The sequence below is a fragment of the Tympanuchus pallidicinctus genome, unplaced genomic scaffold (genome assembly GCF_026119805.1).
Source record: "Tympanuchus pallidicinctus isolate F22 unplaced genomic scaffold, pur_lepc_1.0 scaffold6, whole genome shotgun sequence".
Taxonomy (NCBI): Eukaryota; Metazoa; Chordata; class Aves; order Galliformes; family Phasianidae; genus Tympanuchus; species Tympanuchus pallidicinctus.
Window position 1 is genome coordinate 13,474,667 of NW_026294780.1, and position 17,933 is coordinate 13,492,599.

At 45.0% G+C, this 17,933-nt stretch overlaps 1 protein-coding gene across 5 annotated transcripts; it reads right to left on the reverse strand.

Moving 5' to 3' along the window:
• Positions 1-6,585: 6,585 nt before the first annotated feature.
• On the reverse strand, positions 6,586-17,671 carry CHAMP1 (chromosome alignment maintaining phosphoprotein 1). 5 transcript variants are annotated; one of them, XM_052664735.1, is made up of 3 exons: positions 17,532-17,671; positions 16,986-17,086; positions 6,586-10,273 (listed from the first exon to the last, which is right to left on the reverse strand). In XM_052664735.1, the coding sequence occupies exon 3, from the start codon at positions 10,212-10,214 to the stop codon at positions 7,368-7,370; it is 2,847 nt and encodes a 948-aa protein (XP_052520695.1). In that variant the 5' UTR covers positions 10,215-10,273; positions 16,986-17,086; positions 17,532-17,671; the 3' UTR covers positions 6,586-7,367. The 5 variants fall into 5 exon arrangements, with proteins under 5 accessions (XP_052520695.1, XP_052520693.1, XP_052520694.1 ...); XM_052664733.1 differs by having other exon boundaries at positions 16,971-17,086; XM_052664734.1 differs by lacking the exon at positions 17,532-17,671 and adding an exon at positions 17,235-17,368 and having other exon boundaries at positions 16,971-17,086.
• Between the last annotated feature and the right edge of the window lie 262 nt (positions 17,672-17,933).

A 17,933-nucleotide genomic window follows, 5' to 3' on the forward strand; every position in this document is an offset into this window, starting at 1 on the left:
ATTGCAGTGTTTCACTGTTGAATAATTCCTAAAGAAGTTTGAAAGCAAGAGAGTTCTGGATTTTTTTTCTCCATAAGCAAAGCAGGAAGGTTTTGGGTTGCCATGGCAGAGCTGTTACCTCTGTGTTTCCCCGTGCTTTCGGTGACAACACAGTTGTGTTAAGGCTAAGCCGACCATTTGGCTTACCCCCATCAAATGAGTGCGAGGAAAGAGAATGCTGGAGCAGGCCCAGGCCCTCTTGTTGATACAATCTAATGCAGGACAGCAGTCTGGGGGCATTTTTGTACTTTATAACTGTAAACAGCTTTTGTCTCAGGAAGTTGAATAGCGCACGGCCTCATCCCAGCAGAATTCCTAGTTCTGGTCCTTCCATTGCCCTCAGTGCTGCAGCCAGATTGTTTTTTCAGGGATGAGATCAGTCTTTGAAATACCGGTATAAATAACACACGTGCTGTGTGGACAGGACACGTGTGCAGCAGGGAAGGGTTTCAAAGAAAATAAACAAGTGCCTTAAAACTGAGGGCTTGCGTACAGTGGTAGAGAGGCTGGGCTCTGTAGGGCCAAAATTAATTCGCCGCAACGAGGAGGAAAGCCCAGAGCTCATTTCTGAACCTACTGTTGAGGTGTTGTTATTCCATACGCGTGTTTAATAGGTGTAAAAACGATGCCCTATAGCTGAAGTACTCATACATTGCTCTGCAGCTCCCTCTAATGGATCGTTTGGCCAGAAAGGGGCTCGGGGCAGCAGATGCGATAAAGCAGCGCTCGCTGCAGACTAACACCGAGAGCTCCGCATCGTTGCCGCTGTTATCTCTCCCCGTCCATCTGTCACTTCACTTTATCTCAGCAGCTATTGCAGCTCGGCTTCTATGAGCTGAGGGGAGCAGGCATAGCTAAACCAGAAGGCGAGGGGCTGCAGCAGGGTGGGAGAGGTGGGAGACACTGGGGGACAGAGCTGGCACATTGCTCTGCAACCTGCTGAGTCCACATCAATTAAAGTCTGTTACGATCAGGGGTCTAAAGAATGTACTACAGCCTAAAGGCTGCTTGGCCTTCAGTTCTGAGCTTTATCTTGGTTCTGAGATCTGCAGGAAGAAGGACATGAGGGAAAGCCGTGACAAAATCTCTCACATCTCAACAAGTGATACCCATAAAAGTCATATTTCATTTGCGCACACATGACAGCCTCTTCCCATCACATTTCTATCTCGTGCTTATGCACACTAGCAAGATTCACTCTGATCCTTTGTGTCAAGCCCTACCTGCACACAGCCACAACCCTGCTTTTTTTTTTTTTTTTTTTTTTCAGAAGAAGATAATATTCTATATTGTCTGTTATTTCAGATTCTGACTTTGAAACCACAGTGCTGTTTTAGAAGTGGAGGAAGAAGAGCAACGGAAAGGGCACTTGGCAGAAACAAGAGGAAAACAGTATTTGACAGAGTGCTAGCACCAGACTCTTTCTTCTGAGGAGTGGTGATGCAGTCTGGGCACAGGCTGCCCAGGAAGGTAGAGGTGTTCCAGAACTGTGTTGATGTGGCACTGAGGGACGTGGTGGGGATGCCCTGATGGTTGGACACGATGATCTTAGAGGTCTCTTCCAACCTGCATGGTTCCATAATTTAACCTCTACAGAAATAATAAATTGATGCAGTGAATGGTTTGAACTTCAAGCAATGGCACTGACCATTCAAGTGGGTGCTGCTGTGCCTTTCAGCAACAAAGAAAGTATTTCATTTAACAGGACACAGACGAGAGCACCTGAGGTGACTTGTGGCAGTGGATTCATTCAGGAAATAAGCTTTTGGTCCACGTATGGCATTCTTGTTTGCTAAGCAGCATGTAGCTCCTAGCCTCCATTCAGCCCTACCTGATTTGCTCTGCCCCTTCTGGCTACTAAAACCCTGCCTGCACCACAGCAGGATACTTTGTTTAACCACTAATCCAGACACCTGCAAATGATTCCCATCCTTAAAAAGAAATTTACAGCCAAGACTTCTTACAGACTTGTTTCTGCTTTGGGAATCACACAGGAGATCCAACAACGAGAAGTTAAGGAATGGTGCCTGGATTAAGGCAAGCAGTAATCCCCTAAATATGACCTACAGCGCGGAGGTCACATCCCTATCTCTTTAGTGCACATATGCTCTTCATGTTAAGCCTCCTGTCCCATCTGTGAGGCTGCACCACCAATATACGTGTCACTGACACACTGAGACATATCAGCCACAGAAATCTGATTTCCTCCAACCTACTCATCTGGTCACTTTCAGCTCTCTGAAACAAACCAGCACAGCATGCGGCTTACATCTGCAGCAACAGCACTGCTGAGCATTTCAGGTCGTGTTTTTGGGAGCACTGAAGGCATTTGAGCTTTCTTCAGTCATTCCAACAGCATTGCTCTGTGATCACAAGCAACTCCAGTCCCTCCAGCTTGTTGGCCACCCTGCAAGCATTTGTGCATATTGCACACACTTGATCCAGACTTCCTTTCACCTTGTCATTTTTCCTAAGGTGTCTCCAGATGCCACGCTGCCCACGTCTTTTATTTTCCACTCCTTTCCAAAGTTATTTTCACTTAAAAACAGGTTGTGATCTGCCTTTCCTAATCAGCTTTTCCACAGAATGACAGTATCATTAAGGTTGGGAAAGACCTCTCAGATCATCCAGTCCAACCACCAGTCCATGCCCACCATGCCACGTCCCTCAGTACCACATCCACAAAGTACTTCAACACCTGCAGGGACAGTGACTCCACCTCCTCCCTGTGCAGCCTGTGCCAGTGCCAGATGCTGTGCGACAAACACATGAGCATCTGACACAGGTAATCAAGCAACAAGTTCCCGATACCGATACAAATCTCAGTTGCAGTCTAGGTGCAATTGGAGCTGCCCCACAGCCTGTCAGCAGGGCTCAGCCCAGAAGCCAGGGCTCAGCTAACCAAGCTCTCAGCATGTATACACGATGTATCCACACTGTCTGGGGTTATAACTTACGGTTTCAGCGCTCTTTCACAAGGCATAAAAAGAATCTTGCCTGGAACGTTCAGTGAGATACAGACTAAGAAGGTGAAGGCACTGAAGGAAAAGACCGACCCAACAAGCAGCTGACTGATAAAGTAGACGTGAGGAAATCACACAGCTGGGTGACCAGGACACTCCTGCAAGCATCTCACCATGCAGTCCATGATTCAGATGTTCTTCCAGCGTTGCCATAAGCCCATCTGAGTCCACTGTCCCTTCTGTCCCTTTGTTTTGAGATGCAACATCCCCTGTGTCCAGTGCATGGGGCCTGCAGCTGCAAGGCAAGGCTGGTCAGCAGGCTGCCCTTGCTCCACAACACAAGGGAAAAAAAGCAGCCAGTTTCCAGCCGTATCAGCTAACTACTCCTCATTGCCATAACGCCATACAACTGCAGAGTGGACAGGAGAAAGGTGGTTATGATGTACCACAGGGGCAAGGGAGAAATTGCTACTTGTCTTTTTCCTCTTTTCCAGAGGGAGCTTGCAGTTCCATTTCCCTGAGCTGACCATGAAGGGACAAGGCAGCTTCTTATGAAGTGGAGATGACAACGCTTCGCTAGTGCTAAAACATAAAAATAAAATAAAATAAAATAAATAGATCTAACATTGTGATTGTACAGCTGGGGAAAAAAATAGTCCGCCAAATAAAAATAAGCAAAAATTACTTTGATTTGGCTTCTACTAAAGGGACTAAAAATAAATACTTCTTTCAGAGGCCCTTTCTCCAAACAGGGGATTATGGAGGACACACAATCCTTGTATCAAAACACTGAATTAGTGAATCCAAAATGGTCTCAATTTAAAAAAGTTGTTTTTCCACAATTAATTTGCTTATTAATACAAGAACCATTAGTGTTATATTAATATTCATGTTGCAGTGGTTGTATTCCAGATGATTCCTTTGATCTAGAACTGATCTACCAGGACAGACATTTAGTTACTCCTGGGTATGCTGAAGGAAATTAAAATATTTACTGCTGAAAATAACAATTATTGCAAGAAAATCCAGAGAATTTGAATATTGGTGTTATACCCAACTATAAACTGAGCGTGTACACCAAAGTTGGGGAATGACTGTACTATGCTGACTTACATTAGCATGCATTGTTTGTTACTGCAACAAAACAAGCGTTTCCCAACATTTGGGAAGCAGAGAAAACCAACCTTCAGACTTCTGTGCCATCATGAGTAAATTACCTGGTGTTGTTTGTTGACTTCCAGTTCCCTTGAGTCTTTCTACACTAAAATGCAGTCCACAGGACGTACCAAGCAGTAAGCCTCAAAATGCATTCTTACTTACATACAACTTACTTACATACAAATAGCAGCAGTGAAGTCATTTCTGAGTGTTAGTTTTGCAAAACCAGGTCGAAAGCTTTTTATATATATATTTTATATATATAATTAACAGTGTCAATTATATGTAGGATGCCTATAGCTGTGATCTTTAGAAACAACTGATCAACATCCAAGTGCTGATCCAGCCTGATTGTGCCTGCAGTTAAAAAAAGCACATTTTGGACTTCTCCTTTGACTAAGAAATCCATTAGAAACCATTTTTTGTGATTGATTTTAGTACACGCTGAACTAAATCATACAAACCTACAGGAAAGAAAATGCAAAGCATTATACATGCACCAGGAATTGTTTATGTTACATACCTGAAAAGAAACTAATTGTGTTTTTTCAGATTATTACAAACCATACATAGAAAGCTTGGAATTCAGCTGCAGCCCCACACATCCATCTATTTCCTTCTCAGTTTCACACTCACTTCCATAAATCTCACATTCTCCAAGTTTTAAGTTGATTTATCTAGCTTCGATACTTCCTTAATCAACCTTTCTCGCTCCCCATGGAAAGTAAGTACCAGAAGCTATGTATGCCATTATTTGACCACCACTTACTTACATGGAAGTCTGTTCAGTCCTGCTAGTAACAGCAGCACAATGGCAAGCAGTTCAACTTCTTCCCCTCTCCTGTCCTTGTTAAAATATTATGTATGAGCTCAGCAATAGCTGTGGTGACACAATCTGCTATACTCAATCCCTAAATTATTTTACGTGATTAAAAAACTGTACTTAAAATATACACAAAAAATCCATCTTCAGCTCTAAAGAACTCACCTTAATTCCTTTGCAGCCCTGTTCCCAGAGGAGTTCTACACTTTCTCTACATTTGAAAATACCATTTCTAAAGAGATTTTTTTTTTTTTTCTCAAACCAAGGTAATCTCTTCATAGCTGTATGCATCACCTATGAACCACTGCATACCTTGTATAGTCTGTGATACTGTATGTGGAATTTGTTTTTGCCTACTGCATTTCTCAGTACAGGCTATCAATGGCCTTATGGTGGAAGGGTAGGCAACACCGGAGAACTGTCTTCTTTATACCTAACACACGTGATAATGCTCTTTCTCAGGCATGAGCAGCCCACATGGTTCAGATAGGGAAGGAATTGCAGTGTCTGTAATAGTTACACTGTATAGAAACCTCTTGGTTTTTTCCCCAGTTCCTAACCCCTGACCTGATTGTGTTCCTACACCAAACTTCACTTCCAAAAGCAAACTGAAGTTAGAACAAATCAGTTCAGAACCCAAAGCGTCTTCCTCATAGAAATGAGCCAGATCCATTCAGATTCCCACCAGATCATCCTACACATCTTAAGGACCTCAGAACTAGCAGTGTGTACGGCAGAGGTGAAACAGCAGTCTGAACACAATACACACACCAGAAACGTCCTTCAATTTTCCATGAGCCATACTACTTCCAAGTCAAACAAATCCTACCTTGATTTCTTCCTGTTATCCAATGGCACGTGGCATATTTTTAACCAAAGGACTGTGCCAAGATTGATTAAGTCATAGCTGCAGAGAAAGACAGCTTTTACACAAAGTAAAACTAGCAGAGCTTTAGTAGTCAAGAGCTGGATTAATGAACTAGTTGCTTAGATTTCTGTTCTTGCTCAAAGAAAGAAAAACAATCTAGAATTCTATTCTTGAGCCCATGGAAATACACAGATGATGCTGCAATTGGCAGGATGGATTACAATTGCTTGTATGTAGGAGCAAGATTTCCTGCAAAGTGCTCTTAAGAGGAAGCAACGAGAAGACAACTAAGTATAAAGCCTGAAATGCTTTCTTCCTCCCTTCCAGAATTCTTGAAACACAACACAGCAGGCACAACACAAGCTTCAACCAGATCACTCTGAAGCTCTCAGGTAGGAGCTTACACATGGAGATCTCCCAGTCCAACAGCTTCTTGTTTGGTTGCTGTTGGTTTCAGGGCTGCTTTTTTTTTTTTCTTTTAATACTACCACCTTCCAATTCTACACCAACATGTACAACTGCTTCAGCCCACCCACGATTCAGCCTAGGGAAAATGAAACCTTCTTTGTACTACCTGCATTTATAACCCGTGCTCCTGCTGAATTATGGAGTGCTTACGTGAAGTATGCAGAGCTGAACTCTAGGGTGATTTTGCATCTTTTGTTGCCAAAGACAATACGTTGAACATGAAAAGTTCTGCTCCTGATTTGGAGGAAAAGAGAAATGGCCAATGCCAGGTTGGGGTGCTTTCTTTTATTGTTAAAAGATTAAAGCATAACATTTCACCAGATACAAGAAATGTATTTTTTCCTGACATTACAAACATCTGAATTATCAAGAGAAAATGTTGAGCTATACGTAATCTGACTTAATCCATCAATTTAATGTATATTAGTTCATGCTTACCACATGGCCAAAATACATAATCACAAAATAAGTACCTCAATGCTTCTAAAACTGAGACAAGAAAGACAGAGAATTGAGTGCAAGAAATTTCCAACAAATGACTATACACTCAATTACAACCTCAGGGCCAAGTTATTCCAGAAGGGTTGGTAGTTTCTCGTGCCTGGCTCATTCACTTTTAATTTGGTAAGAAATTTCATCTTAAAAATTTGATAAAAACATTTTTAAAAATAAGACATCTAACAAATGCAAAAAACCAAGCTCATTCTTCACAGAAATACATGGGTTGCTTGCCACTCCAGTCCTTAATTGCCTGTATGTTTTACAAATCTTTACAAAACTAGTTTGCATCCATTTTGGTTTCAAAAACATAGTACATCCAAAAAAATATGACTCTACTGATGGGTAATAAAAAGACACGGACATGTATTTAAAATGACTTTGAAAAGTAAATAATTTCAGTAAAACATCTATAAGACAAGTTAAACATAGTACAACAAACCATGCATCTTCTGACTTGTCAGATCAGCTAAACTACTCGGATAACATACAGCAACACTTCTGAACACTGTTGTAAATTCAGCTTTTCTAACACAAGGAAAAATACGAGTTAAATTTGTTCTTCAAGTGGTTCAAGGCTGTCCAAGTGTTTTTTAGGTGTATCATCATTATGACGGCTTTGGCAATGGGTTAAGTGTTTCTTAAAGCCTCGGGGAAAATTTGATTCAAAATTACAACGCGGACACTTCAACAAACTTTGACCATGAGCAGCAACATGGTTTTTAAGAAGGGACTCCAAGAGAAAAGCCTTGCCACATATCTTACATTTGTATGGGCTCTGCACGTTATGCTTGTTGACTAAATGATGCAAGACGGCACCTTTTTTCATCGCACGACAGCAACAAATTTTGCAGTAGTATTTCCCCTTGCCACGCTTCATATACTTTGCTATTTCTTCCTCAGAAATGAAAGCCTCTTTCTCTTCGGTAAATTGAAGAACGCACTGCGGCTGACTGGGAGTAGTCGCACCTATTTTGCTCTCTATGCTGTAATCAGAGGATTCCATATCATACTGCTCTTGGTCACTGTTGGATTCTCGCTCCTTCATCTCCATCGAGTCCATCTCTGCTTTTCCACACTCACTGCTATTCAGTTCAGAATCTGAATTGTCCTGGTTTTCCTTCCTGGGCTTCTTTTTGGGGCATGAGTATAACATGTCTTCGGGTGATTCTTTGGCTAATATGGATTGTTCATCTGGTGAGAATAAGTCATCCAGTGGTTTCTGATCATCTAAACTGTGAGAAAGAAAGTCACTCTCACCAGACTCACTGGGTGTCTGGGGCTCAGAGGAAAAACCTGGAACACATTTGTGGGACTCGGAAAACAGGATGTTTCTTGGGATTTCAGAAGGTACAGTAGTTTCACTATGTCTCTGGACATCAGAGGACATAGAAGCAGCAGGTTTCTGCATCTCAGAAAATACAGCTTGCTTTTGAATATCAGGGGATACAGCAGATTTCTGGGAGTCAGGAAAAAGAGCTTGTTTCTGTGTGTCTGGAGAGACAGAATGAGCCTGTTTATGGGCCTCATTGAAGAGGCTGTGTTTCTGAATTTCAGGAGAAGTTGATTTCTGAGACTCCAGAAAGGAAGCATGGTCCTGAACTTCAGGGGAAATGGGAACAAGTTTTTGGGCTTCAGAAAATAGGGCATGCTTCTGGACCTCAGGAGAAACAAGAGCTGACTTCTGCACTTCCGAACATAAGGCATGTTTTTGGCCTTCAGTAGAAGCAAGAGAAGCAGACACCTTATTTTGGGTCTCAGAAAAGACAGCGCGTTTCTGGGCATCAGGAGAAACAGCAGGATTGGATTTACGTGACTCTGGGAACAGAGCTCTTTTACGAGGCTCAGGGAAATGGGATCGTTTCTGAACCTCAAAGGAAGCAGCAGAAGCGGACTTCTGAGTTTCAGAAAAGAACATAGATTTCCGGGACTCAGAGAGTTTCCAAGATTCAGGAGACACCGAGGAAGCAGGTTTACGGACCTCGGGAAAGAAAGAAGGCTTCCAAGAGTCAGAGGAAACAGCGTGACTGGATTTCCGAAGCTCAGCAGAAACAGGGGAAGAATGCTTCCACGTATCAGGGGACAGAACAGGTTTCCAGCCTTCTGGGTAAACAGATGAGATGGGTTTCCATGGCTCAGTAGAAACAAGAGTGGACTTCTGGGATTCAGAAAAAGACGTCGATTTCCACGAGTCAGATACGAGCCTCCTAGACTCTGGTGATGCAACAGGGCCAGACCTTCGGGACTCGGGGACAGACCTTCGAGACTCTATGGAAGCCTTTGGAGCCCAGGGAGAAACTGCGGAAGACTTCTGCATTTCATGAGGCGCAGATCTCCAGGGTTCAGGGGAAACGGTGGGACCAGGTCTCCACGACTCTGGTGAAACTGCAGGAGCGGGCCTCCGGGTTTCAGGAGAAGAAGCAGAAGCAGGCCTACGCATTTGAGAAGCATGCCTCCGAGGCTCCGGAGACACAGCCGGGGAATACCTTCGTGGTTCGGGGGATACAGCTGGAGTAGGTTTCTTTGGCTCTGGTGACACACCTGGGGAGTATCTACGGGGCTCTGGAGACACGGCTGGAGAATGGCGACGGGGCTCAGGTGACACAGCAGGGGAATGACGGCGGGGCTCTGGAGACATTGCTGGGGAATGGCGACGGGGCTCTGGAGACACAGCAGGGGAATGGCGACGGGGCTCTGGAGACGCAGCCACGGCCGGTTTCTGTGGGTCTGGGGACCCTGCAGGGGCTGGCTTCTGTGGGTCAGGGGATGCATCAGGGGATTGTTTCTGCGGGTCGGGGGACGCATCAGGGGATGACCTTTCTGAGTCTGAGGACACAGCTGAGACGAATTTCTCCAGATCTGGAGACACAGCCTGAACTGACTTTTCTGAATCTGGGGACATGATCTGGGCTGGCTTCTCCGGCTCAGAGGAAGAAGTCTGAGATGACTTCTGGGACTCCGGGGACACTGATGATTTCTGAAGCTTGGATTCAGATTTGGGGACTTCAGGAGAAAGAGCAGGTTTGAGAGACTCAGGGGAAGGGGTAGATTTCTGGGGCTCTACAGCACCATTCTTTTTGGAGGAATCTGAACCTCCTTCTACCTGTCCTTTCCGCTCCTCATTCCATTTCTCTGGTGCTGCATGTTGTGCCGTGATGTGATAATACACGTTGCAATACATCTTGCTGGTAAAGAAACATTTGTGGCAGTGAAACAGTTTTGCACTTTTTTGATAAAAGATAAGTTTCCCCAAACCAGCAGCATCCATTTCATCACAATACTCTGGGTGTATGGTGCCCATGTGAATCTGTATGTTTTCATAGTCCGTTCCTCTGAAGCTGCAGTGATCACACTCCAAGCGTTCTGTGGTTTTACGCAGTATCTGCAACACGTCCATTTTTCTACGTTAACAGTCTTCACAGCACTTCACCTTACAAAGAGCAAGCTTCAGAGTTCCTGAAACAAAGGGGGGGGGGAAATCTGTACAGTTAGCTCTCAGTGTTCATTTTAGCTTTGCCAAATAACTGTATGTTCCCCCCTCCCTCCCATCATTTTCAGAAGCATAAGTTTTGCATGGGTACTAACTACTTCATAAACAAATGCAAATATAGGCCACTCTGGTTTTTCCAAGTCAGCTTGCATCAGTGGAACTTGAAAAAAAACAAAGCTTTATCTAACAGCAGGCCTTCCTAACAGTGTAAAAAATACATAAGTAAATTCTAAGAGAAGAATCCAGGCAATGAAGAGTTAAGTTCACATTCCATTTGAGAAACATGACTTGCTTTCTCAGTTGTCCTTTCTTCCAAGACGTGGAGTGTTTTCGTTTATGTTATGCATGTAAACTGAAATCAGAAAGTACTTTGAAACAGTGCCAGTAAAAACAAGCCATTTCAAAAATGCATTCTCCATCATAAAATTCTGGAACAAATTAAATGTTTTTGATAAAACAAACAAAAAAAAATTCAATAAGATAACAGAAGCCTAAATCCTACGCTCTGCCTTCTTCCATTAAACACTATTTTCCTTTCACTAATTACATGAAAAAATAAAAGCCACTGCTCATAAAAACTTTATCTATTGTAAGAACGATTTTTCCATTGTTTCATCTTGTTGCCCTAATAACATCAACAGTGCAATCTCAAAAACCAAACAGCGGTGACTTTTATCCAATCTGTGTGCCAGTCCTCACATACAAGATATTTTGTTTGTTTCGGTGCAGGATGGAAACATATCAGAATTATTGTTTCTGTAAGACCTCATAAAAACCAACAAAAACACAGAAATGCTGCATCAAGAATGCAAAGCATTGATAATAATTTTGCTGTATTCCATCATCTCCATCAGAAGCTACCTCAATTACCTAGCACAATAAATAGAAAATGAAGTCTGAATGATGTCTATAAGCCACTTCCACCTAGACATGGATGTTACCACTGCTGAAAAGGAATATTTGGACATTTCTCAGTACTTAAGTGAATTGCACACTTGATTTTTTTTCCATGCTACCATATCAATCTAATTTGTAAGACATACATCCAGATGTATCCAAAATTTTGTGTGTCAATTTAACATTATTTTCCCTGCCTGAGTGTACCTATAGATTAATAACTAGTCAAAAAATATGTAGCCAATGCAAGTTTTCTCAATTTACTCCTACAGCATTATTTTTAAGCTCTGGTTTCTTATGGGAATGAGACTTACACAAAAACATTGCCCTTCGGTGAATACCAATCAAATTGGGCAAAGCAAAGTAAAAGCAGGTTAAACTTCCACAAGTTTCGTGGAAAACAGAAACTGAGTAGCAGAAGGCTAAGGAAATGTAACCACTGAGGTAAAAGCTGAAGATTTCACTTAACTGTTACTGGTCCTGTTCAGCTTATAATTAGAACACGGCCAGTATGCAACCAGTCTTAAAACCTGCAGAACAAGCAGTGTCTGACTCTGGTTATAATGAGGGACAGAAGGAAAGCAGGCTAGCAGTACTGCTGAAGGATGGCATGGGCACAGCAAAAAAACTCAGCAAGGAGCTGGCTGAAGGTCAGAGGGCACACATTCATAGGAAATAAAGGTTCACTGGTGTGGTGGTTCATGGAATGACTTTGCACGTGCTGTATCTATGTGCTTTACATTAAGTACAGGAACAGGGAGCTTTTCAAAACAAGCACACGTTCCAGTCAAGAAGCACGGTGAGTCCACAGACAGAGCCTGAAGATGAATCATGCTTTACATGGATGAGGTATCTGTGCAATAGCAAACAACTCACCAAGTGGAAAAACCCATAGCAAGCCTTGTCCTAATGCTCCAACAGATCCAGAATTCCTCAGGAATTCAGGTTCTCTCTCTCACTCTTTTTTTTTTTGGCTGAGATTTGCAGCAACAGGTGAGAAGGAAATTTTGAAAGTCAAAACCAACAGACTGATCACATGGCGCTATAGGAAACAAATGTGTTTGAACGCAATCTCAGCGAAACATAATCAGGACAATAACAACATACTGCACTAATCACATTTTCAGACCTGTAAGAGAATACAAATTGTCAATAAATCTGAATTCTCCATTTTTGTTGGTTCCCCCCCTCCCGCATGGGAAAAAAAAAAAAAAAAAAGGAGAGAAAAAAAAGTATTTTCCAGGTGAAAAATACCACAGTAAACAATACAGTTTTCCACGCAATCTCTTCTACCTTTTTTTGCGATTTTCCTCTCCTTCACACAGAACCTGCATGTTGCAATTTCAGGAGCTGTCTGTTACTTTCATCTCTTAACTCTACTTCACCCAGACTCCATCCTCTGCCTTTATTTGGACCTGTCTTACTTCACAATGAACATTTCCATTTTCTTTCAAATACAACATGAGAAGAAGTCCCTGCCTCCCTTCCACAAGCTTTCCCAGTTGCTGCTAAGTTTATCTGACCGGGAAGTGATTCTAGAAGTGGAAAACTTATAGGCACTTCCTCATTTTCATCTCCAGATATTAAAGGGTTGACATTCAGGGCTTTAATATATGAGTAACATTAAAGAGTTTGGGTTACTTTCTCTTGCACTCACCATGATTGATTTTTATTACTTCAGTGCACTGTAGCTGGCAGTCACTACAGAAGTGCCTCTTCTGCTGACATCTCTACTTAATTTAGGTGTACTACTGAGCAAGAGATCCTCAGTACTGCCACATCTTAGGCAATGACTATACAGAACAGTAACTCTAGTTTTAAAGTAGCTATTCTGAGACCAGTAACAAATGTGCATGGTGCTGAGCTACTATTAACTTGTACTGCCATTTAAATTAAGCAGGTTCACTGAGCATGTCTCTGAACAGCCAGTCTGTAAGACTTTCTTGTTAACATCCTTACTCACTTCTCCCTTTGAGCTCAAAATGCCACTGCTTCCACATATCCGATTATTGCCCTCCTCTATCTTAAAGTCAACAGAATGATTTGGGTTGGAAGGGACCTTAGAGACCACCCTGGTTCCAAGCTCCCACCCAACCTGGTCTTCAACACCTCCAGGAAGGAACATACACAGATTCTGCAGACAGCCTGTGCCAGTGCCTTACCACACTCAGGAATTTCCTCCTTGCATCTAATCTAAATCGTAGTATCACAGAACCACTCATGTTGGAAAAGACCTTAAATATCACTGAGTCCAACCACAACCTAACCATACTCCCCTAACGCTAACAACCCTCCGCTAAATCATGTCCCTGAGCAGGACATGATTGACACGACAAATCTACCCTCCTTTAGTTTAAATTCTCATGTCTTACCCCCCTGCTATGCACCCTGATAAAGAGGCCCTCTCCAACACTCCTGCAGACCCCCTTTTAAGTACAGAAGGCAACAACGATGTCTCTTCTCCAGGCTAAATAACTCCAGCTTTCTTAGTCTTTCTTTGTAGGAGAGGTGCTGCAGCCCCCAGTCAGCTACACTCAGCTTTGTCACATGGATAACTGCATGATTTGTATTTCTCTTTGCCTTCAAGCAGACCATATTTTAGACTGGAATGTGCCTTAGATGCTGCCTTGCATAGTTGGGTGCAGTTTGAAGAACAGCAAGTCACTGTTTTCCAAACAGCCCCAAGCCAGCCAGGCTAGCAACCATATGGTCAATAACCAAGTTTCCATGGCTTGGGACCTGCATGAACTGTGATGTAGCACAACATTTGCTCAGCAGCATCTTTGAGACAATGCTAAACAAGGTGGACCGTGCTGCTTCTGCATAAATACTTCAAAGCAAAACTCAAAGGAACCTACCTCTACACTGCTCCAACTCCTGTCCATAAAAAGGGTAAGGACCCAGCAAAGTGCCCCATGTGCATCTGACCAAATAGCAAGCTCAAACATCGCTCTGATCATCTGGAAGACCCTTCTGAAGAAGTGTGAATCTCAGGATGAAGATCAAGCAGCATGCATGACAAACAAGATCCCACAAAAAACAACAGACATGACATGGATGTGGGAGTTTCTGTCAGACCTGCTGAAGATCCCTAAGATTAAAGAAGAGCTGCTGTCTGCACAAGTACAAATAACTGCTGTGCAGTTTTTCTAAATGCTCTGTCAGGTTCCAACCCACAGCTGCAGGACACACCATGCTACAGTGACTGGAGCTGAGGCTTCATGCCACTTTGCAACTACACAGTGCTCTGGATTACTTAATTGCTATTGCTGCATCTCCTCCTGCTTTCCTCATTTTGCAGGACAAAACAAACCACAAATGCAGATATAACCAAACAGAACCAATTAACTATGTAAGAACACATTACAAACAAAGCAGAAGGTTGAAGCCCTGCATTTACACTTGCCCTGTCCACACGTTCTGCTTCAAGACCAAGTACTGATAACAAAAGAAGCCTCTACTACGATTCTGGAGTTTGCAGCAGTACTTTAGCTAAGGGCAGCCAAGGCTTCTTCAAATTTTTCCTGAGACATTAAGATTTCCAGTGAATCTGAACAGCAAAGTGCTCCTGTCTACAAGCTCACCATACCCAGTTATCAAGCATGGCAACAGCGCTGGCACCAGCTCAGCTCTTAACTCGACCACAGGTTTTTGCTGGCCTGTAGGGATACAGATCAACACCCAGGACTCAAGTGAAAATCTGATGAAGGGACTCAGCTTGCGTTAAGCTGAGCAACAGGAACAGTCCAAACTAATGCAGAAAGCAAACATCTCCAGATTCTTCCCCAGCAGGACTTATGGCCACTTCAGACTCAGTTCCAAGATTCAGCATTTCATTGTTTGTCAGGATCCCAGTACAGGATTAACCATTCATTCCAACACCTCTCACAAACCTCCCAGTGGCATAAAAGAAATCTGCAGGAGACCCTGTGTACCAGCAAACACTGGCCCAGCAGTAGGCAAACACAATGACACTGGCAACTAACAAAATGTCTCCACTTCTCAATCCCATTTCAATTCCATAGCTACACAACTGTTTAATAAACATTTTGTACTCTGCTGCAAAATTTAATGCATCTGTACAGAAGATAAGCTGCGACTGTCATGAGGCAGTGCCAGAGTGAAGCAAGGAAAAGCTCAAAGCTGAAGAACTACACTGCCTGTGAACATAGAAAATTACAGGTTGTTTCTAACAGGACACGTAGAATTTCAGAATATGGCAACAAGCAAACTGTTTTATCATCCTTCAAAACCAGTCCAACCCAGTTCTCAGTGACAGAAGGAGATATCCTTCTCTTCCTCTTGATAAAGAATTGATCCTAATGAGAGACAAGCAGAGAATGAGGATGTACAAAGCACATCAGGAGTGCAGCTTCAAAGGCTCTCAAAAGAAAGTCATATTTTATATGATTCCCTATATCCACATTGTTTTCTCCATATCCAGTGGGACTTAAAAAATAGTGCTGTCATCCACACAATCTTGAAAAATGAACAACATACTAGCATGAAGAAATGGTTTCCAGCAACCTCTCACACAAGTGCACAGCACCATTCTATCAGTTCACCAAGCAAAGGACGAAGTAAACCCACTCTCCTATAAACGTCTTCCTCAGATAATCCTCCCACTTTCCCAAGGTACCACTTGTTACAGCTTTGCTTTGCAGTGACAAACCCTGTCACCACATAAGAAAGATGGCTCTTCACTTTCATCAGCAAAGCTCAGGCAAACACTTCAGCCACATCATCTGTCAACGAAGATGGTTGACTGTAAAGTTAATACCCAGCACCAGACAACTGGATACAGCTGCACCATTGCTTCCACCAGCAGGAATAGACCAGACTGCCACTGTGTTTAACCAAAGGGGGAAGTGACACATTCCTGCAGTGCCAAGAACTAGGTGGTAGCTGTCTTGTGGCAACACCATGCTTGATGTTCACACACCTGAACCTGTGTGATGGCCAAAAAGAAAAACAGAAGCTCAGCTCCCACAGTGGTGAAGCAGAGCAGGTGCTTCCCAGCAATACACAGAGGAGATGTGAGAGTCGGCACCAACACATGGAGAACAAGAGGCAGCACCATGCTCTTGCTAAACCACATAGCCCACAGGAACCTGAATGCACCAAGCTGCCCGCCACCAGCCACCCCCTTTGTGCAGTGCTCCATCAGGAGTGATTGCTAGGTCCAGCCTTTAGAACTGCACTAAGAATGGAGGCTCCAACACCCTGATCTCACTAGCCACCAACACTAAGATATGTGCTAGGAGAGCAGGCACCTGGTCCAGCAAGGGAGCTGTTGCACAATGCAGTCCCAGGTTCAACTCAGAGGAAAACTGAACAGTGACATCAGTGCTTAATGCAGATGGCTTGGAGAACATGAAGGATGTAGCACTTTACCTACCTCATGGGCCTTCTGTCTTTGCTAGAAGGACAGTCTGCAGAGCAACATGAGATCCTAATACAAGAACCTAAGGGCAACCTTAAGTACAAAGTACCTGACATCCACATTGTGGATGCGCCATCCCTGGAGGCATTCAAGGCCAGGCTGGATGTGGCTCTGGACAGCCTCATCTGGTGGTTGGCAACTGTGCACATAGCAGGGGGTTGAAACTAGATGATCACTGTGGTCCTTTTCAACCCAGGCCATTTTATGTTTCTATGACATACCTACATCAAGACTAAGATAAGAAATTACCATTTCACATAATTCTGACAGGGCACACTGCCTCTGTATTAGGCAAAAAAGCACTGCTAGTTTCCAAAACTGACCTCAAAATAACGTACTTCTGCAGAGCTGAGCTGATGAAGCACCACGGGACCAACCAGCGCACACAACCACGCCGTACCATACCCTTCCCGCGATGACCTCGGGCTAAGAACTCCACCTGCATTACACCGAAACAAAATGCGACGTGAGGACGGCTCAGGGAAGAGAAGAATGAAGTCCAGATCTCCACCTCCCCACGAACGGCTCAGCACGGCCCGCGCCCCAGCTCCTCCCGTTCCCTGCAGTGCCGGCTCCCAGCTCCGTACCTCCCTCCCCGCGGGGCCCGGCTCGGCACGAGGCCGGCTCCGACCTCCCCGGCGGCATTTCCCGACGCTCCGCTCCCGCCCCGAGGTCTCCGGGCGGCGGCGGCGGCGGCGGCAGCAGCAGCAGCGTCGGTGGCCCGGCGCATCGCCGCCCCCCTGCCTCGCCCCCACCCGAACCCCGCGGCCCCCCGCCCGGCGGCCCCGAGGCAGCCCCGGCGGAGGGGAAGGCCTCGGCCCGCCGCCCGGGAGGAGAGGAGGCCGCTCGGCGCCGGGGAGGGCCGCCCCTCCGACCGCACTCACCGCCGAAGCACCTCCAGCGGCCGGGCACAGCCCAGGGAAGGAGGCGGCGGGCCGGGCCGGGCCGGCGGCGCTGGCGGGCTCAGGCCGTGCGAGGGGCGGGGAGGAGGAAGAGCAGGAGGAGGAGGGGGCAGGGGGACGTGGGGGGGCGCCGGGAGGAGGCGCGCGGCCGAATGGCGGCCGCCTCACCGCCCCCCCGGGCCCGCCCGCCACCCAACCGGAAGCGCCGGCTCCGCTCGTGGCCCCGCCCCTAGCGGCCTCCCGCCTTCCCTAGCCGTGACGGGCGGGCGGCGCGCGGCGTCGGTCACGTGGTGCCGCCGTGAGGCGGAGCGGCGCAGCTCGGCCCGTGGAGGGGCCGCTGAGGAGGCGGGAGGCGGCTGAGGCGGCAGTGGGGCGGTCACCTGC